General features: G+C 39.7%; 1 protein-coding gene across 1 annotated transcript in view; it reads right to left on the bottom strand.

The window, feature by feature from the left end:
• FOCAD (focadhesin) overlaps window positions 1-23,926 on the bottom strand; it is a 1,237,844-nt gene that overhangs the window by 865,072 nt on the left and 348,846 nt on the right. Inside the window, 1 exon segment of the mRNA XM_053702659.1 lies at window positions 16,765-16,969. Coding sequence (XP_053558634.1) covers window positions 16,765-16,969 — 205 coding nt within the window.

Here is a 23,926-nt window from a genome sequence, read left to right as displayed (position 1 = left end):
TGAACATCTGGCACAGCTGCCAGCTTTTTGTGAAGTAACACAGACAAGGCAGAAATCTGTCCCTTCAAGGAACTAGCAGATAATCCTTTCTCCAAACCTTCTTGAAGAAAGGATAGAATCTTAGGAATTTTTACCTTGTCCCAAGGGAATCCTTTAGATTCACACCAACAGATATATTTTTTCCATATTTTGTGGTAAATTTTTCTAGTTACAGGCTTTCTGGCCTGAACAAGAGTATCAATGACAGAATCTGAGAACCCTCGCTTTGATAAGATCAAGCGTTCAATCTCCAAGCAGTCAGTTGGAGTGAGACCAGATTCGGATGTTCGAACGGACCTTGAACAAGAAGGTCTCGTCTCAAAGGTAGCTTCCATGGTGGAGCCGATGACATATTCACCAGGTCTGCATACCAAGTCCTGCGTGGCCACGCAGGAGCTATCAAGATCACCGATGCTCTCTCCTGATTGATCCTGGCTACCAGCCTGGGTATGAGAGGAAACGGCGGAAATACATAAGCTAGTTTGAAAGTCCAAGGTGCTACTAGTGCATCTACTAGAGTCGCCTTGGGATCCCTGGATCTGGACCCGTAGCAAGGAACCTTGAAGTTCTGACGAGAGGCCATCAGATCCATGTCTGGAATGCCCCACAATTGAGTAATTTGGGCAAAGATTTCCGGATGGAGTTCCCACTCCCCCGGATGAAATGTCTGACGACTCAGAAAATCCGCTTCCCAATTTTCCACTCCTGGGATGTGGATTGCAGACAAGTGGCAGGAGTGAGTCTCCGCCCATTGAATGATTTTGGTCACTTCTTCCATCGCCAGGGAACTCCTTGTTCCCCCCTGATGGTTGATGTACGCAACAGTCGTCATGTTGTCTGATTGAAACCGTATGAACTTGGCCTTTGCTAGCTGAGGCCAAGCCTTGAGAGCATTGAGTATCGCTCTCAGTTCCAGAATATTTATCGGTAGAAGAGATTCTTCCCGAGACCAAAGACCCTGAGCTTTCAGGGGTCCCCAGACCGCGCCCCAGCCTACCAGACTGGCGTCGGTCGTGACAATGACCCACTCTGGTCTGCGGAAGCTCATCCCCTGTGACAGGTTGTCCAGGGACAGCCACCAACGGAGTGAATCTCTGGTCCTCTGATTTACTTGTATCGTCGGAGACAAGTCTGTATAGTCCCCATTCAACTGACTGAGCATGCACAGTTGTAATGGTCTTAGATGAATGCGCGCAAAAGGAACTATGTCCATTGCCGCTACCATCAAACCTATTACTTCCATGCACTGCGCTATGGAAGGAAGAGGAACAGAATGAAGTATTTGACAAGAGTTTAGAAGTTTTGATTTTCTGGCCTCTGTCAGAAAAATCCTCATTTCTAAGGAGTCTATTATTGTTCCCAAGAAGGGAACCCTTGTTGACGGAGATAGAGAACTTTTTTCTACGTTCACTTTCCACCCGTGAGATCTGAGAAAGGCCAGGACAATGTCCGTGTGAGCCTTTGCTTGAGGAAGGGACGACGCTTGAATCAGAATGTCGTCCAAGTAAGGTACTACTGCAATGCCCCTTGGTCTTAGCACCGCTAGAAGGGACCCTAGTACCTTTGTGAAAATCCTTGGAGCAGTGGCTAATCCGAACGGAAGTGCCACAAACTGGTAATGCTTGTCCAGGAATGCGAACCTTAGGAACCGATGATGTTCCTTGTGGATAGGAATATGTAGATACGCATCCTTTAAATCCACCGTGGTCATGAATTGACCTTCCTGGATGGAAGGAAGAATTGTTCGAATGGTTTCCATTTTGAACGATGGAACCTTGAGAAACTTGTCTAGGATCTTGAGATCTAAGATTGGTCTGAATGTTCCCTCTTTTTTGGGAACTACGAACAGATTGGAGTAGAACCCCATCCCTTGTTCTCCTAATGGAACAGGATGAATCACTCCCATTTTTAACAGGTCTTCTACACAATGTAAGAATGCCTGTTTTTTTATGTGGTCTGAAGACAATTGAGACCTGTGGAACCTCCCCCTTGGGGGAAGCCCCTTGAATTCCAGAAGATAACCTTGGGAGACTATTTCTAGTGCCCAAGGATCCAGAACATCTCTTGCCCAAGCCTGAGCGAAGAGAGAGAGTCTGCCCCCCACCAGATCCGGTCCCGGATCGGGGGCCAACATCTCATGCTGTCTTGGTAGTAGTGGCAGGTTTCTTGGCCTGCTTTCCTTTGTTCCAGCCTTGCATTGGTCTCCAGGCTGGCTTGGCTTGAGAAGTATTACCCTCTTGCTTAGAGGACGTAGCACTTGGGGCTGGTCCGTTTCTGCGAAAGGGACGAAAATTAGGTTTATTTTTGGCCTTGAAAGACCTATCCTGAGGAAGGGCGTGGCCCTTGCCCCCAGTGATATCAGACATAATCTCTTTCAAGTCAGGGCCAAACAGCGTTTTCCCCTTGAAAGGAATGTTAAGCAATTTGTTCTTGGAAGACGCATCCGCTGACCAAGATTTTAACCAAAGCGCTCTGCGCGCCACAATAGCAAAACCAGAATTTTTCGCCGCTAACCTAGCCAATTGCAAAGTGGCGTCTAGGGTGAAAGAATTAGCCAATTTGAGAGCACGAATTCTGTCCATAATCTCCTCATAAGAAGAAGAATTATTATTGAGCGCCTTTTCTAGCTCATCGAACCAGAAACACGCGGCTGTAGTGACAGGAACAATGCATGAAATTGGTTGTAGAAGGTAACCTTGCTGAACAAACATCTTTTTAAGCAAACCTTCTAATTTTTTATCCATAGGATCTTTGAAAGCACAACTATCTTCTATGGGTATAGTGGTGCGTTTGTTTAGAGTAGAAACCGCCCCCTCGACCTTGGGGACTGTCTGCCATAAGTCCTTTCTGGGGTCGACCATAGGAAACAATTTTTTAAATATGGGGGGAGGGACGAAAGGTATACCGGGCCTTTCCCATTCTTTATTTACAATGTCCGCCACCCGCTTGGGTATAGGAAAAGCTTCGGGGGGCCCCGGGACCTCTAGGAACTTGTCCATTTTACATAGTTTCTCTGGAATGACCAAATTCTCACAATCATCCAGAGTGGATAACACCTCCTTAAACAGAGCGCGGAGATGTTCCAATTTAAATTTAAATGTAATCACATCAGGTTCAGCTTGTTGAGAAATTTTCCCTGAATCTGAAATTTCTCCCTCAGACAAAACCTCCCTGGCCCCTTCAGACTGGTGTAGGGGCCCTTCAGAACCAATATCATCAGCGTCCTCATGCTCTTCAGTATTTTCTAAAACAGAGCAGTCGCGCTTTCGCTGATAAGTGGGCATTTTGGCTAAAATGTTTTTGATAGAATTATCCATTACAGCCGTTAATTGTTGCATAGTAAGGAGTATTGGCGCGCTAGATGTACTAGGGGCCTCCTGTGTGGGCAAGACTGGTGTAGACGAAGGAGGGGATGATGCAGTACCATGCTTACTCCCCTCACTTGAGGAATCATCTTGGGCATCATTTTCTCTAAATTTTGTGTCACATAAATCACATCTATTTAAATGAGAAGGAACCTTGGCTTCCCCACATTCAGAACACAGTCTATCTGGTAGTTCAGACATGTTAAATAGGCAAAAACTTGATAACAAAGTACAAAAAACGTTTTAAAATAAACCGTTACTGTCACTTTAAATTTTAAACTGAACACACTTTATTACTGCAATTGCGAAAAAGTATGAAGGAATTGTTCAAAATTCACCAAAATTTCACCACAGTGTCTTAAAGCCTTAAAAGTATTGCACACCAAATTTGGAAGCTTTAACCCTTAAAATAACGGAACCGGAGCCGTTTTTATATTTAACCCCTTTACAGTCCCTGGTATCTGCTTTGCTGAGACCCAACCAAGCCCAAAGGGGAATACGATACCAAATGACGCCTTCAGAAAGTCTTTTCTATGTATCAGAGCTCCTCACACATGCATCTGCATGTCATGCTTCTCAAAAACAAGTGCGCAATACAGGCGCGAAAATGAGACTCTGCCTATGATTAGGGAAAGCCCCTAGAGAATAAGGTGTCCAATACAGTGCCTGCCGGTTATTTTACATAATTCCCAAGATTAAAATAATTCCTCAAGGCTATGGAGTATAAAATATGTTTATATATAAATCGATTTAGCCCAGAAAATGTCTACAGTCTTAAAAAGCCCTTGTGAAGCCCTTTTTTTCTTTCTGTAATAAAAATGGCTTACCGGATCCCATAGGGAAAATGACAGCTTCCAGCATTACATCGTCTTGTTAGAATGTGTCATACCTCAAGCAGCAAAAGTCTGCTCACTGTTCCCCCAACTGAAGTTAATTCCTCTCAACAGTCCTGTGTGGAAACAGCCATCGATTTTAGTAACGGTTGCTAAAATCATTTTCCTCTTACAAACAGAAATCTTCATCTCTTTTCTGTTTCAGAGTAAATAGTACATACCAGCACTATTTTAAAATAACAAACTCTTGATTGAATAATAAAAACTACAGTTAAACACTAAAAAACTCTAAGCCATCTCCGTGGAGATGTTGCCTGTACAACGGCAAAGAGAATGACTGGGGAAGGCGGAGCCTAGGAGGGATCATGTGACCAGCTTTGCTGGGCTCTTTGCCATTTCCTGTTGGGGAAGAGAATATCCCACAAGTAAGGATGACGCCGTGGACCGGACACACCTATGTTGGAGAAAACAAAACTTTCCAAGATAACAACTTAATATCTATGGAATGTAAAGGTTCAAACGGAACCCCTTGAAGAACTGAAAGAACTAGATTTAGACTCCATGGCGGAGCCACAGGTTTATAGACAGGCTTGATTCTGACTAAAGCCTGAGCAAACGCTTGAACGTCTGGTACCTCTGCCAGACGCTTGTGTAAAAGGATAGACAGAGCGGATATTTGTCCTTTTAAGGAACTAGCTGACAAACCTTTCTCCAATCCTTCTTGGAGAAAGGACGATATCCTGGGAATCCTAATCTTACTCCATGAGTAACCCTTGGATTCACACCAACAAAGATATTTCCGCCATATCTTATGGTAGATTTTCCTGGTGACAGGCTTTCTAGCCTGAATCAGAGTATCTATAACTGACTCAGAGAACCCACGCTTTGATAGAATTAAGCGTTCAATCTACAAGCAGTCAGACGTAGAGAAACTAGATTTGGATGCTTGAACGGACCCTGTATTAGAAGATCCTGCCTCATTGGCAGTGTCCATGGTGGGACAGATGACATGTCCACTAGGTCTGCATACCAAGTCCTGCGTGGCCACGCAGGCGCTATCAGAATCACTGAAGCCTTCTCCTGCTTGATTCTGGCGACCAGACGCGGGAGGAGAGGAAACGGTGGAAAAACATAAGCCAGATTGAAGGACCAAGGCGCTGCTAGAGCATCTATCAATACCGCCTTGGGGTCCCAGGACCTGGACCCGTAGAGAGGAAGTTTGGCGGTCTGACGGGACGCCATCAGATCCAATTCTGGAGTGCCCCATAGCTGAGTCAGCTGGGCAAATACCTCCGGGTGGAGTTCCCACTCCCCCGGGTGAAAAGTCTGATGACTTAGAAAATCCGCCTCCCAGTTGTCTACTCCTGGGATGTGAATTGCTGAGAGATGGCAGGAGTGATCCTCCGCCGACCTGATTATTTTGGTTACTTCAGTTATCGCTAGGGAACTCTTTGTTCCCCCCTGGTGATGTTGTCCGACTGAAATCTGATGAATTTGGCCGCAGCTAGTTGAGGCCATGCCTGAATAGCGTTGAATATCGCCCTCAGTTCCAGAATGTTTATCGGGAGAAGCGTTTCTTCCCGAGACCATAAGCCCTGCGCTTTCAGGGAGTCCCAGACCGCACCCCAGCCTAACAGACAGGCGTCGGTCGTTACAATGACCCACTCTGGCCTGCGGAAACATATTCCCTGAGACAGGTGGTCCTGAGACAACCACCAGAGAAGAGAATCTCTGGTCTCCTGGTCCAACTGAATTTGAGGAGACAAATCTGCATAATCCCCATTCCACTGTTTGAGCATGCATAGTTGCAGTGGTCTGAGGTGTATCCGAGCAAAAGGGACTATGTCCATTGCCGCTACCATTAATCCGATTGCCTCCATGCACTGAGCTACAGATGGCCGAGGAATGGAATGAAGAACTCGGCAAGTAGTTAAAAGTTTCAACTTTCTGACCTCCGTCAGAAATATTTTCATTTCTACTGAATCTATTAGTGTTCCTAGGAAGGGAACCCTTGTGAGCGGGGACAGAGAACTCTTTTTGACGTTCACCTTCCACCCGTGAGACCTCAGAAAGGCCAATACAATCTCCGTGTGAGCCTTGGCTCTGTGAAAGGACGGCGCCTGAATTAAGATGTCATCCAAATAAGGCGCCACTGCTATGCCCCGCGGTCTTAGAACCGCCAGAAGGGACCCTAGCACCTTTGTGAAAATTCTGGGAGCAGTGGCTAAACCGAATGGAAGAGCCACGAACTGGTAATGCTCGTCTAGGAAAGCGAACCTGAGGAACCGATGATGATCTTTGTGGATAGGGATATGCAGGTACTCATTCTTTAGATCCACGGTAGTCATATATTGACCTTCCTGGATCATAGGTAAGATTGTCCGAATGGTCTCCATCTTGAATGATGGGACTCTGTTTAGAATTTTTAGATCCAGGATTGGTCTGAAAGTTCCTTCTTTTTTGTGAACCACAAAAAGGTTTGAGTAAAAACCCAGACCTTGTTCTGCAATTGGAACTGGGTATATCACTCCCATCGTATGTAGATCTTCTACACAGCGTAAGAACACCTCTTTCTTTGTCTGGTCTGTAGACAGACGAGAAATGTGGAACCTTCCCCTTGGAGGGGAGTCCTTGAATTCTAGAAGATATCCCTGGGAAACAATCTGTAATGCCCAGGGATCGTGAACATCTCTTGCCCAGGCCTGAGTGAAGAGAGAGAGTCTGCCCCCTACTAGATCCGGTCCCGGATCGGGGGCTACCCCTTCATGCTGTCTTGGAAGCAGCTGCAGGCTTTTTGGCCTGTTTACCCTTGTTCCAGCCCTGGTAAGGCTTCCAGGTTGCCTTGGGCTGTGAAGCGTTACCCTCTTGCTTTGCAGCTGTAGAGGCTGAAGCCGGACCGCTCCTGAAGTTACGAAAGGAACGAAAATTAGCTTTGTTTCTAGCCTTAAAGGGCTTGTCCTGAGGGAGAGCATGGCCCTTTCCCCCGGTGATTTCTGAAATAATCTCTTTCAATTCTGGCCTGAAAATGGTCTTTCCCTTGAAAGGGATATTTAATCATTTGGATTTTGACGACACATCGGCCGACCATGACTTGAGCCAAAGCGCTCTGCGCGCCATAATGGCGAAACCTGAATTTTTTGCCGCTAACTTAGCTAATTGCAAGGCGGCGTCTGTGATAAAAGAATTAGCTAGCTTTAGAGCCTTAATTCTATCCATAATTTCATCATATGAGGTCTCCGTCTGGAGCGACTCCTCCAGCGCCTCAAACCAGAAAGCCGCTGCAGTAGTTACAGGAATAATGCAGGCAATAGGTTGGAGAAGGAAACCTTGTTGAACAAAAATCTTCTTAAGTAAACCTTCTAATTTTTTATCTATAGGCTCTTTAAAAGCACAACTGTCGTCAATTGGTATGGTTGTGCGCTTAGCAAGTGAAGAAACAGCCCCCTCTACCTTAGGGACCGTCTGCCACGAGTCCCGCCTGGGGTCAGTTATGGAGAACATTTTCTTAAAGATAGGTGGGGGGAACAAAAGCGACACCTGGTCTATCCCACTCCCTAGTAACAATATCCGCAACCCTTTTAGGGATCGGAAACGCATCAGTGTATACAGGGACCTCTAGGTACTTGTCCATTTTACACAATTTCTCTGGGAACACCATAGGGTCACAATCATCCAGAGTGGCTAATACCTCCCTGAGCAATACGCGGAGGTGTTCCAGTTTAATTTTAAACGCTAATGAATCTGACTCTGCCTGATGAGAAACCTTTCCTGAGTCGGAAATTTCTCCCTCAGACATCAAATCCCTCACCCCCACTTTGGAGTGTTGTGAGGGTACATCAGATAGGGCTACCAAAGCTTCAGACTGCTCATAATCTGTTCTTAAAACAGAGCTATCGCGCTTTGCAGGAAAAACTGGCAGTTTGGATAGAAAGGCCGCAAGAGAATTATCCATGACTGTCGCTAGTTGTTGCAATGTAATAGGGGCAGACGCACTAGAAGTACTAGGCATCGCTTGAGCGGGCGTAACTGGTTGTGACACATGGGGAGAGGTAAGCGGACTATCCTTATTACCTTCAGTCTGAGAATCATCTAGGGCCACACTTTTAAGTGCAACAATATGATCTTTAAAGTGTATAGACATATTAGTGCAATTGGGACACATTCTGAGAGGGGGTTCCACCATGGCTTCTAAACACATTGAACAAGGATTTTCCTTAGTGTCAGACATGTTTAACAGACTAGTAGCATACACAAGCAGGCTTGGAAAACACTTTAATCAAATAAAAAAACACAATTTGAAAAAAAAAATGTTACTGTGCCTTTAAGAAATAAAAAGAGCACACAATTTTACAAAACAGTGAAAAATGCACCAATCCTTTTGAAATTTTCAGAGTATGTACCTAAGGCTTTAATATGATTGCACAGGAAGTTTCAGAACTATTAACCCCTTAATGCCCAAACCGGAGCAGCCTAAAGCCAACAACCGGTTAATTAACTACAGCACCTTGCCACAGCTTACTGCTATGGCCCTACCTGCCCTTAGGGATCAGTTTTGAAGAAATAAAGCTTCTTCTAGGCCTTCAATCAGCAACTAGACCCTCCATGTGAAGCAGCATGAGACAGTCTCTCAATTCTAAGTGCGCATCTGAGGTGCGAAATTAGGCCCCTCCCACTCCACTCCGGAGTTGTGAGGCCTACAAAAATCACTTCTAAGTGACTAAATTTATGCCATGTGGAAAATAACTCCAGTAAAACACTCCAAAGTGCTTAAAAATGTGTCTCCAACGAGTATTTATTAAATAAATAATCGATTGCCCTGCATTAGTGTCAACCAGCCTATTTAGCCCTGTCATGTAAGCATTCAATTCTATACTAAGTCTCAGAACATAGCTTACCCTCCCCACGTGGGGATCTTGTCAATCTTCTAGCATTATCTCAGTCTTGTCTAGAAATAAATGACTGAACATACCTCATTGCAGTCAAGCCTGCAAACTGTTCCCCCCAACTGAAGTTTTCTGGTACTCCTCAGTCCTGTGTGGGAACAGCAGTGGATTTTAGTTACAACATGCTAAAATCATTTTCCTCTCAGCAGAATTCTTCATCACTTTACTGCTAGAGAGTAAATAATACAAACCGGTACCATTTAAAAATAACAAACTCTTGATTGAAGATATAAAACTACAAATCTAACACCACATTCACTTTACCCTCCTGTAGAGAGACCCTAGTGCTTAGAGCCGGCAAAGAGAATGACTGGGGGGTGGAGCTAGAGGGGGAGCTATATGGACAGCTCTGCTGTATGCTCTCTTTGCCACTTCCTGTAGGGAATGAGAATATCCCACAAGTAAAGGATGAATCCGTGGACTGGATACACCTTGCAAGAGAAATGGGGAATCATGGTGTGGGGTGAAACTACAGACGAATCATGGGGGGGACCATTGCACTACAGAAAAAAAAAAAAAAAAAAAAAACCATACAGATATCACTGCAAACTTTGTACTGCCAGACACCATTGGGAGAGGGAGGGTTATAGGCAGTGTCACATGAGAGGGTAATCCTTACACTAGAATACTACAACTCATGCCAGCTAACTAACTACAACCCATGCCACTTAACTGCAGGAAATTCAAAAGTATGGTGCCCAGCAGCTTTCTAATTACCAAAAAATAATGGCAAAGCTATGAATGTCTGCTATTTCTATACAAAGAGAAGCTTTTACAACCATTTGTGTAATAACTGCACAAGCGGTATGTAAATAATTTCAGTGAGAAACCCAAAGTTTGTGAAAAAGTTAACGATTTTTTTTAATATGATCGCATTTTGCAACGAAACAGTGGAAATATACTGAAATGGGCATAGATCAATACCATGGGTTGTCTAATATATATATATATATATATATATATATATATATACACACACAAAAAAAGAGATTTGTGTAAGCGCTGAAATAACCAGAAGAGATATATGATATATACAACTCAAACTGAGGGATTCAAAAGAAACTTGATGTAAGTTCTTGTGAGAATTTCAAAACCGGCTATAACCCACTAGAATGCTGCTATCTAAAAAATAGACTGAACCTTTAAAGTCACTGGAATAAAGGAAGTCTATGCAATAAAGATGATTATAGACAGCGCTCTCAAGCGGGTGATGGTATGATGGTATGCCGAAAGCTAGAGGAATATAGATAATAGTGGAAATTTAGGAGACAAAAAGATAAAACATCATCATAGTGTAATATTGTCACTGCTGTGACATCACAAACACCTAGAGAGGGAGGTGTTTCTGATGTTGCCGTAGATTTGTATGTTTTCATTCCTATGTCTGTTTCTTTTTTTTGTGGATGCCGCACTCTCACAGACAGGTTATTGTAGCGTGCACTGATGGGGCTATGCGAACTGTTGTGTTCCCTGCACCGTGCGGTTTGTTATTGACACGGTGGAGCTGGGGTAGTGAAAGTCTGTGGTTTTCTCAGTAGGAAGACTGATGTATTTTTGGTAAACACTTTAGCAAGTTATTTACAGTGTGGTGGTTTGTTTTATGGTTTGCTTTTTCACTCTGAGGTTGATGCAAGGGGTCTAAGGTTTCTTTTATGCATGCATAGATTTGAGAAATGTCCTTGTTAAGTTACTGCTCTGCTGGGAGTGCCGGACACTGGAAGTTATATACATTTCATGGTGGGCCCTCTTACTGCTACTTTTAATATCCTGTGTGACCATATTCACGCTGGCTTATGTGCACTTATTAGGCTACCCGCTGGTGTTGTTACCACTAGTGACGTATCCATCTCTGGTAGGGTTCTTAAGGAGTTTGTATATATTGTGCCGCACTCCAGACTTGTCTCAATAATTTGTCTTATTACCCAGGTGGTGCAGCAAGCACCCTGGCATATAGGATTTATATACAGCCTCATGATATGGTTCAATGTCTCTGTTATAAGTGGTTTAGTGTCAGATCGGGCACCTGGCTTGGCAGACGTGGTAAACTTCTCACTACTCTGGGGATTTATTTACATAGTACATTGCGTCCTCATATTGAGATAGGGTCCTTATGTTCAGGATCCTGTGACTGATTGTTATTCTTTGTGTCCTTTGACTGGATATGAGTGTCAGTTTATCGGATTGGTTTTAATTGTATTAAGAGTAATTATGGTGTTGGGTGTGTTTGTTGTATGTCATCACTTGTTCTACACTATCTAAGTTTATATTTTATGTTTTTGTTGTATAGATAAATCTGGTCTTGAAGAAGGCCCAAAAAAAGCCGAAATGTTGACTATGACCATTGATGTATAAATTCTGATGGTTTCAGAATAAACGCTATCTATTGTTGAAACTAAAAATCCTGTGAGTGCCCTTCTTTACTTCACATATCAATACCAGACTTTTGAGGATTGCACCCAGGTTAAAGCTACACCACAGAGGTTGCAGTGTTGGGCCACCGGCTAATTGACATAATATATATATATATATATATATATATATATATATATATATATATATGTATATATATATATATATGTATATATATATATATATATATATATATATATATATATATATATATATATGTATATATATATATATATATATATATATATATATTTTTGATAGGTAAATAAAAAAGCTCTATTTCTGTTTACAAAAAATGCTAAAAATTCACAGGTATTTTGGGCAAGTTTTTCTCTCAAATTCCTGGTAGCGAAGGGGTTCATATATAGACGTGATTTCGCCATTTACTTAAAGGGACACTGTAACCAAAATTTTTCTTTTGTGATTCAGATTGAGCATGAAATTTTAAGCAACTTTCTAATTTACTCCTATTTTCAATTTTTCTTTGTTCTCTTGATATCATTATTTGAAAAAGAAGGCATCTAAGCTTTTTTTTGGTTTCAGTACTCTGGACAGCATTTTTTTCTTGGTGGATGAATTTATCCACCAATCAGCAAGGACAACCCAGGTTGTTCACCAAAAATGGGCCGACATCTAAACTTACATTCTTGCATTTCAAATAAAGATACCAAGAGAATGAAGAAAATTTGATAATAGGAGTAAATTAGAAAGTTGCTTAAAATTTCATGCTCAATCTGAATCACGAAAAAATTTTTTGGTTACAGTGTCCCTTTAAACAAACGAAAGATGAATCTTGTGAACAGCAGCACTCGGCTCTATTCGGAACCAGATTTATTCACGTGAAAGTGCAACAAAAAATGTGTGTGTGTGTTGCACTTTGACACAAATAAATAGGGAACTACATTTGGAGCATTCTTGAGTATCCGAATGCATAAGCAAGCAGCACCTCATGTCCTTCAAATATTTTTGTAGCCGGATTGATTCCTGTAAAAGATCCCCACACTAAGATCTGGGCAAATCCAGATCTTCAGAAAATATCCGAAGGGCACGAGCCGCTGCTTACTTCCGCATGTGGATTCTCACGAATGAACCAAATGCACATCCCTACAAATAAATCTGGCTCCAAAAAGAGTCAAATGCTGCAACCTGCTACAAGATTTGTCGATTGTTTAAACAAATGACGAATGCACATGTATATTGTTACATGTCTTTTATATATTGATTATACTTTTGTTTTCTACCTTTTTATACTTGTTTTATTAGGTTTGTAATGATTTATAGCACAGCAATATATTCATAGAACTAACGCGATAGTAAGTAATCTGTCAGGCCCCAAGGTTTTCTTCTTTCCGTGCCTTAGTCAGTGCTAAGAAGGGTGTGGATTAGTATACCGTGGCTTGTTTCCTGGTCTTTGCCTCTTGCTTAACCCTTTCCTGTGCTGCTTGTTTCTGACTCCCTTGCTGCTGATCTTTAGATCTGTGCTTTGCAGTATTCTCCTGGTTCCTCCCAGTGGTTCACAACCAGCTATTGATTGAGCTATCGTTTCCTGACCTTGGCCTGAAATCCGACTACTCTTCAAACTACACCTTTGATAATGATGCCAGGTTCCTGACTGCTTATACGGCTACAAACTACTACTTCCAATCCATCTCCTGCACACGTGAAACCAGGAAATAACAAAAGGTAACATATTTATACCTTTACACCTAAATAAAAAGGGTATTCTGGACAATGTTTAACATTTAAAGATATCATAAAATATACTTCACTTAAAAGACGACCAGAGAGACTTGGAGATATTCTAATCACATTGCTAATAAACTTATGATTAGTCACAGGAAGGGAATATCAGTAAGGCACCAAAAACAGCAAAGCCCCAAACTTTCAAATCTTGCTTCCAAATCTTGTTTCAACAATATACAAAAAATGGCATAAAAAAAGAAATGGGTAGTTTTCCCAATAGGTTTCTGTAAGTTTTTATCTACTCCAATGGGGTATAAGACTAAAAACACAGATCTACTAAATATGATATCACAACAGATCAAGATATAAATATGTAAAATATATTGATATTACACTCACATTGGCTAATTTCAGGGCAGCACTGAGGTATATGGAGTTGGCATTAAAAGCCCATGTAAAAATATAAGTTTTTTGATTGATAGATAGTAACATATTTTTTACTCAGTGGATAACCGTGTATTTGAGGCTTGAGTTTCAGCAGTTATCTAGTACTACTGTCAAGGTATATGTGAAGATTAATATATATATTATTATATATTTGGCTATCAGCACCAAATGATTCATTCATTTATAAGACATTAAATGCTTTCACTGACCAAAGTTCAATCCTCCCCAAATGCTGTTGAATACACAGGATGGGTCACAAAGTCACTTAAAAAGAAATTGCTTCAAAGTAATCCCTTAGAAGGGTCACTTCAAAGAAGGATAGATTGTCGGATAGATGACCCCATACAGTGAATAGAGACATAAATGTCTAAAACTTTTCATTTAAAGCTTAATGAGATGCTCACTTAGCATGATGGAAATTAGCAATCACTTAGCAAATTAGCATGATGGAGCCCCAAAAGTACATGCCAATATATGGGTTTCCTGCCCAAGATGTAGCCGCTCCGTCTGTGAGAATGTTTGAAAATACAAACATATTCAAGGAATTGTAGCTTTTAAAAACTACATGTTAAATGATCCTCTGTGAGCTGTGTACACATCTTACACAACCATATATCCAGGCTGTATTTGAATCCATAAATTCTAGACAATGAAAGTGGCCAGGCAAAGACAAATAACATTCATATTTGCTGAGATTGATAAATATTGCAAATAGATATATGAATGTTTAACATTTCTAACATATATCTCTTTCATTTCAGGCATCTAAGAAGTACACATATAATTTATATTTTAAATGATATCCTGTATATTTTATCCTCTCAAAGAGAGATATACAGATATGAAATATTAATCTGTGTGGAATAATAGTCCAATGTAGATATAATTGTGTGAGAACCACATATATCTATGTATGTGATGTTGAGCGGATGGCTGAAGAAGGAAATTGAATCCAGGATAAGGATATTATGATTTTAAATTATTTCACAAAAGATATGGTTTTAAATGCATTTTATATATTATAAGTGGAATAAATTCATGTGTGGTCTTAAAATAATCAGAATACATAATGTGACATAATACAGTACATTTGAACATGTAACTTATTAATATAAAGAAATTATAACATTTAAATTACACATTTTAAAGAAATGCTTTTAAATGTTAGAAATTATTAAATGAAACTGTTTGTCATGCTGCCCCCGATGGCCAAAATCCAGTATAACATTCAAAAGATTTGACTGTTAAAAGATGTGTTTCCATAGTAACCATGCATCGCCTAGGGCCAATCAGAGAGATGCTTCCCAGGTGACCAATGAGATGATCAGTATGCAAGATAGGAAAGGAGGATGCTGACTATTGCTGAAGGACTAGTAACTAAAATTTTGGCTGCATTTTGGAGAACAGTTACTATAAGCAAATTAGGCTACCTTTTTCTGATCCATTGCATATACACTTATTTTCATATGAGGTGGAACAAATTTGGGAGCTGAATTATCGATTTGGTCATTTTCGGTGATGTATGATTGTTCTAATTTTTTATATTTTAAACAAAGGTAATTGGTAAGAACATAGTCATATTGTAGTTAATAGATTTAAAGGGGCACTCAGTATTTTAAACTGTGTTTCATAGTCCTGTATAGTGTTAAGTTTGTCTTTTATATGCTAAGTAATTTGTCTTTGCAAAATAAATATATATATATATATATATATATATATATATATATATATATATATATATATCTTAGAATTGGTTTTAATTATAAGTAACTAAGAATTTATTTCAGCTTAAATAAATGGGCATTTAAAGTGACTGTTTACATTAATATATTTACTTTAAGTGTCCTAATTAGAATTGTATTAGAATAAATTGTAGCTATATAGTGGATTGTACTGTTTGAATGTTAATAGCTAATATCTTGGAATCTCATTGTGCAAATTGAATGAAATTCAATTGTGAATAAGGCTAGTTCTAAAGGTAAATTTTATGAGCTTTGCATAGCATATTTTAATAGTTTTAAACGTGTATAGTATTGATTCATATTCTGGTTCCTACAATTATATTTTGATGTGTCTATAGATATTAACTAATAAAAAGAATTCAGGAATTTAAATTAATTTTATGGTTTTTGGTATATGCATATTTTATTGGGGTTTAGTTTAAAAGGATAATTATTAAATATATTGTGTTATAACCCGGCCATATACCGACACTACAATGTCAATTCCTCTTTCATCTGGGTAATCCAAACATTTTACATAACACAACTTGATCAGAATATTTAGTGAATTAGAAATCTCATTTATATGAAGACCGTATACCCCTTTAAAAAAGCTAACTTATACATATACCAATTAAAGGGTATAAAAGACGTTCATTTTTTTTTTTACGATAGCAATATTCAGAAAAACTGTTCCTAAACATCTAATAACAGGTGTGTAGCACGACTTTGAAAGAGTCAAGACCTTGTCAAGTGCTTAATCTTAAAACAACAGAAAGAAATCCTAAAGATTTTGTCTCATTGTTGCTTAGATCTTTTCACACGTCGTCTATGCTCGGCAACCAGACAGAATTATGAATTTTTAAATAAATATACCCAAATTTTAACAAGTTAGCTTGGTTGTTGAAAAAGAAATGGATAATAAAAAAAGCTTGGAAATATAGAAGTTTGTGTTAAGGCAGATGTCATACATTTTAGCTACATAAGTCTTAATCATAGCCATAATTTGCTCCTGAACCTTGATCCTTTAAAAAGACAAATATTTGTGTAGGACAAGAGACTACAATTAAAATGTTAAATCACTACTTATGTTGCTTCCCTCCTTATGACCACCCTCCCCCATTGTAGTAATCCAAATGGAGGGACATCTAAATGACTAAGTACAGAAGGCTCCAAAAATCCCTAATGTTAATTTATAGCATATTTTAAGCATTACAAATAATTTTAAAGAATGGCTGCACAGTGTTTAACCAACATTTCTTTTAAATAAAAAAAACATTAATATAAATTAGTCTGTGGTGTACAAAGAGCAATTTTATCTTACCTGCATGTAACCAACCATTTCACAAAAAAGGCAAAGTAGGTGTTCATCCTGTACAGGTGGTTTACTGCCATCCTTTGGACTTTGTACTTGAAGTAGCGTTTTCCGGAGACTTATACGAAAGGCAGCATACTCTTGCAAATGTGACGGTTCACAATAAAGATATCTCAGAAATGGTGCCATTAAACATACACTTGTTGCCTTCTCCCTGAAATATAGAACATTACAGCTTACAAAATATTTTATACACACACAATGTTCCATATAATATTTGTCTATGTACCGGAAAAATCTAGGTGCCACAAGGCAAATGGGCTTAAATAAGCCTACATCACCAATGGAAATCAAACACACTAACTTTCAAAATTTTTGGTACATTGAAAATAACATGTTATTTCAATCTTGTTTCTTGTCATTAATCTAAAAAAAGTTACAGTCCTTTTGTGTTCAATGCACTAAAAACAATATACATAAGCAAGTAGGGATGCCAGGTATTCTTCAAAAAATACTGGACAACTAGCTGGTGATTGGGAGAAAGAAGTACAGGGAACAGGTTACATGCCCATATCAGACCTCTGATCAGAAATAAAGACATGTAGCACATCATCCATGTTCCAAAATCAGTTCTTAGATCAGATTCCAATAGTAAAAGAGATATGAAACCATACAGTTGCAAGAAAAAGTATGTGAACCCTTTGGAATGATATGGATTTCTGCACAAAATGGTCATAAAATGTGATCTGATCATCATCTAAGTCACAACAATAGACAATCACAGTCTGCTTAAACTAATAATAAACAAATAATGAAATGTTGCCATGTTTTTATTGAACACACCATGTAAACATTCACAGTGCAGGTGGAAAAAGTATGTGAACCCCTAGACTAATGACATCTCCAAGAGCTAATTGGAGTGAGATGTCAGCCAAATGGAGTCCAATCAATGAGATGAGATTGGAGGTGTTGGTTACAGCTGCCCTGCCCTATAAAAAACACACCAGTTCTGGGTTTGCTTTTCACAAGAAGCATTGCCTGATGTGAGCTCTCAGAAGACCTACGATTAAGAATTGTTGACTTGCATAAAGCTGGAAAGGGTTATAAAAGTATCTCCAAAAGCCTTGCTGTTCATCAGTCCACGGTAAGACAAATTGTCTATAAATGGAGAAAGTTCAGTACTGCTGCTACTCTCCCTAGAAGTGGCCGTCCTGTAAAGATGACTGCAAGAGCACAGCGCAGACTGCTCAATGAGGTGAAGAAGAATCCTAGAGTGTCAGCTAAAGACTTACAAAAGTCACTGGCAAATGCTAAAATCCCTGTTAGCGAATCTACAATACGTAAAACACTAAACAAGAATGGATTTCATGGGAGGATACCACAGAGGAAGCCACTGCTGTCCAAAAAAAACATTGCTGCACGTTTACAGTTTGCACAAGAGCACCTGGATGTTCCACAGCAGTACTGGCAAAATATTCTGTGGACAGATGAAACCAAAGTTGAGTTGTTTGGAAGAAATACACAACATTATGGCCTCTAGTTATCAAGGTCTGGCAGACCTTATCCGACACTGCGGATCAGGTCTGCCAGACCTCGCTGAAAACGGCGAGCAATACGCTCGCCATATTCATCATTGCACAAGCAGCTCACAAGAGCTGCTGGTGCAACGCCGCCCCCTGCAGACTCGCGGACAATGGGCCGCCAGCAGGGGGGTGTCAATCAACCCGATCGTACTCGATCGGGTTGATTTCCGGCGATGTCTGTCCACCTGCTCAGAGCAGGCGGACAGGTTATGGAGCAGCGGTCTTTGTGACCGCTGCTTCATAACTGCTGTTTCTGGCGACTCTGAAGACTCGCCAGAAACAGGGGCCATCAAGCTCCTTACGGAGCTTGATAACTAGAGGCCTATGTGTGGCGAAAAAGAGGCACAGCACACCAACATCAAAACCTCATCCCAACTGTGAAGTATGGTGGTGTGGGCATCATGGTTTGGGGCTGCTTTGCTGCGTCAGGGCCTGGACGGATTGCTATCATCGAAGGAAAAATGAATTCCCAAGTTTATCAAGACATTTTGCAGGAGAACTTAAGGCCATCTGTCTACCAGCTGAAGCTCAACAGAAGATGGGTGTTGCAACAGGACAATGACCCAAAGCATAGAAGTAAATCAACAACAGAATGGCTTAAACAGAAGAAAATACGCCTTCTGAAGTGGCCCAGTCAGAGTCCTGACCTCAACCCGATTGAGATGCTGTGGCATGACCTCAAGAAAGCGATTCACACCAGACATCCCAAGAATATTGCTGAACTGAAACAGTTCTGTAAAGAGGAATGGTCGAGAATTTCTCCTGACCGTTGTGCACGTCTGATCTGCAACTACAGGAAACGTTTGGTTGAAGTTATTGCTGCCAAAGGAGGTTCAACCAGTTATTAAATCCAAGAGTTCACATACTTTTTCCACCTGCACTGTGAATGTTTACATGGTGTGTTCAATAAAAACATGGCAACATTTCATTCTTTGTGTGTTATTAGTTTAAGCAGACTGTGATTGTCTATTGTTGTGACATAGATGATGATCAGATCACATTTTATGACCAATTTGTGCAGAAATTCATATCATTCCAAAGGGTTCACATAATTTTTCTTGCAACTGTATGTTTTTCTTTCATGATTCAGATAGAGCATGGGATTTTAAGCAACTTTCGAATTTACTCTGATTATCAAATTTTCTTTGTTCTCTTAGTAGCTTTATTTGAAAAGCTGGAATGTAAGCTTAGGAGCCTTTGGTACAGCACCTGGGTAGCGCTTGCTGATTGGTGGCAAGCTTACATTCCTGCTTTTTCAATTAAAGATACCAAGAGAACAAAGAAAAAATGATAATAGGAGTAATTAGAAAGTTGCTTAAAATTGCATGCTCTATCTGAATCATGAAAGAAAAGAATTGGGTTTCATATCTTTTTAAGTGTACAGTATTTGTACATATATTTTACTGGACAGCCAGTTGAAATACTAAACAGTCCAGTAAAATACTAAACACCGGGCAAGTCTATGAGCAAGTACACATACACACTTTAAAGCTGTTATGACAAAAGGTGGACCGTATCCTATCCAGTAAAGATTAATGAAAGAATATTCTGTGCTCACTCCCAAAAAATGCATATCCCGTCAGTTACTCCACAAAATTCCAGCAATCACTCTCCATTTTTTCCACTTCATCCCATTAAGGGCCAGCTACGAGTTGCACAAACAGTTATGCACGAGCGAAAAGGGGTTTATCGCAGGTGTTTGCGCATGTTGGGTTTATTGTTCGTATTACAAGTTAAAAGTGTAATCGCTTAAGTGCAATTGAAGTGAACGCGAGATGGGATAACGCATTCTCAGAGCTCTGGTTAACTATTTCACAAAGCAAAAAAGTGTCACAAAACACATCAAAAATACATTACAAAGTACACTTACTCATAATAACGCTATTTAATAAAAATTTAAAAAAAAAGAACAAAAAAGTTATAAGGGCTCAAGGATACGAGGTCTTAGGTGTTAGAGAAAAAAAAAGGCAGGCAAAGGGCTTTAACATAGAGATACATAAATATACATCTAAATATGTACATATGTATTTATATGTTTATTTACAAACACATAAATACAGTGCATTGGAGCCCTTTGCAGGCAAGTAGATGAAAACATGAAAAAGCACACTTATGCAATATTAATTATAACAGTAGTGTTATAGTGTGTATTTACTGTAGCTATTTCACATTCCATTGTTCTGCACATAGAGGAATATGTTCTATGTATTTATAAATAGACATTACTTTATATATCTATACCTATATATAATCATCTACATATATATATATATATATATAAAAGCAAAAAACAGATATATGTAGAAATATGTATTCATGAATAAAAAGAACATAATCTGCTATTTAAAGAACAATGGAATATGAAATAGTCCTATTTTCATGTTGGGCTAACGCACTTGAGAAGATGCAATCGGATTAGTGCGCAAGTAGGGTGTGTTTTTTTTTTCCCCTTTTTTGCTCAGTGGACTTCTATGGGGGAATACGTTAATGAGCAAGCGTTATTCTAAGTTTGGCTTTTTGTGCGCATCTTGCGAAAACCGTTTACTTTCAAATTGTAATAGGAGCGCTACCCGACAGAGTTAAACACCACTCCACTTGTAATCTGGACCTTAATTCACTTCATCATCACACAAGTGGATTTTAAACTTCAATATATTTATTTTTACTTTCTATAGAAATAACTCAATCTTGACAATTTGTTCATTTTTAATAAAAATCTATGACAAGAAACATCTTTGTCAGCAAAACGATGTAGGTAAATTAGAAAGATGAGAACCCTAACCAGCTGGAACAGAAGAAAAAAATATAAAAACTGAGATATCCTTTTCATTTTAAAACAGTAACTTTGCTGATTTCCCCAACATTCTACATGGAATATTTCACTTTCCGTGACACAGCATTCAGCATGACAGGATTCAAATTGCTTTGTTGTCAGCGCCAGTTTGTACTCTATATGTAGTGTTTACTTTGGAAGCTTCTCATAATAATACTACAGCACTACCTTTTTTGGAGCCCTTATTTGACTTCCTCCGGCTGTGTGCATTATGCTTGCTGACATAGGCTGCATATGAGAAGCCTTCCAAAAGCAAAGCCAAGCCAGGCCTTAAGCAGACAGGGTGGTCTAAAAATCTGTTATAATCTGTATTGACTAAATGCAATTACAACACAAACAATGTTTTATGTTTATATTTATTATTACCAGTAAAATATTATTTTTTTACCCATGCTATCAGACATGTCAAACTTGCTGAAAGAATACATTAGGTGGTAATCACCATACAAGCTTCAGATGAAAACTAAACCAAGTAGCTATGACCTAACATAATACTCTTTAGGGAAGTGTGTGTGTATTTTAGACCACTCCTGCCAGATTCCATAAACTTGGGAGAGAGGACCATATAAGCAAGACTTGTTAATCTATCTCACCATCACATTATCGTGCAGCTGACCTTACGGTCTGATGAGCTTGTTTTCATAAATATAAAGATGTCAAAATGAAAGGTCAATTCATACATGTTTTATAAAATCTCCTCAGTCTTTCGTGTTTAATAAATTTAGCCCAGTAACAACATTGTCCCATTTCCTAATGTGAGAACTTTGCATGATTTAGTTGAATAATAAGACAGACCCAACTGTCAGCTAAAATACCAAAATCAAAAATAATTTGTTTTTGTTTTGTGCCTTGTAAACAGCAGAAACAATCTCTAAACACAGTTGCTCTAAACCAGGCATTTTCTGTTAATTCAGTTGTTTTTCTTAGTCACATCCGTAAAAGATTTTAACATGTATTTTTTTTTATATTTAAGGCTGTTTTTGTATTTACAAAAAAAAAGTATATTTATTTATATTTGTGATGGTTTGTTTCGTAAACTAAGGGTTGTAGGAGCAAATAATCTCTAAGGATCAGTTCACAATAGACACTTTCTGTAAATTTCATTATCAATTTGATCAACTTTATTCTTAAGCGATGGTAAATCTTAATATGATAGAAGCAGACTACACTACTATACATACAGCCAATGTTAATGCTGTTTAAATAAGCTGCATATATTTTCAAAATCAAAATTAATGCTACTTGGTTGTTGCCCTGCCTCAAACCTTTTTTCTATTTCTTATCAGTAACTGGCACGGCTAATGTACAGCTGTGTCACATGTCACATTAGTGTCAATGCAGAACTCTCAGCAAAGCAGGACGACATCTCTGCATTGCACAGCTCATCTTCCAAACAGGTGTGCACATTAGATGACAAGTTTGGAGTGGGAGTGCTCTATATGTCACAACAAAAAGATTAAAAAAAGGGGGGGGGGGGGGCAGTGGGATGATTAAAAGACTGTAGGCGAAGGGGGCGTGTCCGGGCGGTGACCCTGCATAGTCGCAATATCTAAGGCTGGAGATGAGATTTCACTAATCCTACCTATAGATCCCGACCGCATCAATACCACTTAAATATATATATTGTTAGATTATCTCTCACTGAGGCGATTGATATAAACATTTTGCTGTTTACATGACTGTCCAGAATGGATCTGGACCGTCACAACTCTAGGCGGTGGTCTACTGACAGAGCCCCTAACACCCCCCCCCACCCCCCCGGTAATCCGGGTAGAGCAGGCTTACTATGGCTGGAATCCAGGAGGAAGTTTACTCAGCTATACAAGCGTGGCTAGTGGAGTTTGAGCTACAGATAAGCGCTAAATTTTAACACCTCTCGTTACTCATTAAGACTACCGAGACACAGAGTAAGGGTTCTGAAGTTGGAGCAGTGAAAGACGCCATATTGGTTAAACATAGATGACACGTTCTTTCGTCTCATAATCAAACACCCGCAGATGGCCATTTCGACACTATACTGCTAAACAACTGTGATGGTCCCTTTATACCATGCAATGCACATGAGTGGGGGGATGCTGCCGGCCCTTCATTCCAGAAAGAACAGCCTACATGCATAAAAGAGAAGACAAACATTAACAAGGATGTCCAAATTGTTTGTGACACATATGGTGACCAACTGCTGAATATAATTGTACACTCCACGTGGCCCTACGTAAACGAGACGATCTTCACTAGACACCTTACCAGACACTACTGATTGCCTATTTACCCTATCCGAGAGAGGCGCCATTTTACCTTACTTGTTGGCGCTCCGTGCTACTGGGGATTGCATCTTGTCCCAACTTTGAATCACTAGCTCTTAAACTGGACAAGTCATCTCTCAATCAGATGAGGGTGTCTGCCCCTCTGTGCTTTCTGGGATTCTTCGTCTTATACAGGGAGTGCAGAATTATTAGGCAAATTAGTATTTTGACCACATCATCCTCTTTATGCATGTTGTCTTACTCCAAGCTGTATAGGCTCGAAAGCCTACTACCAATTAAGCATATTAGGTGATGTGCATCTCTGTAATGAGAAGGGGTGTGGTCTAATGACATCAACACCCTATATCAGGTGTGCATAATTATTAGGCAACTTCCTTTCCTTTGGCAAAATGGGTCAAAAGAAGGACTGGACAGGCTCAGAAAAGTCAAAAATAGTGAGATATCTTGCAGAGGGATGCAGCACTCTTAAAATTGCAAAGCTTCTGAAGCGT

This window comes from Bombina bombina, chromosome 2 (assembly GCF_027579735.1).
Source record: "Bombina bombina isolate aBomBom1 chromosome 2, aBomBom1.pri, whole genome shotgun sequence".
In the NCBI taxonomy this organism is placed as follows: Eukaryota; Metazoa; Chordata; class Amphibia; order Anura; family Bombinatoridae; genus Bombina; species Bombina bombina.
This window is presented reverse-complemented; position numbering and strand designations above follow the sequence as displayed.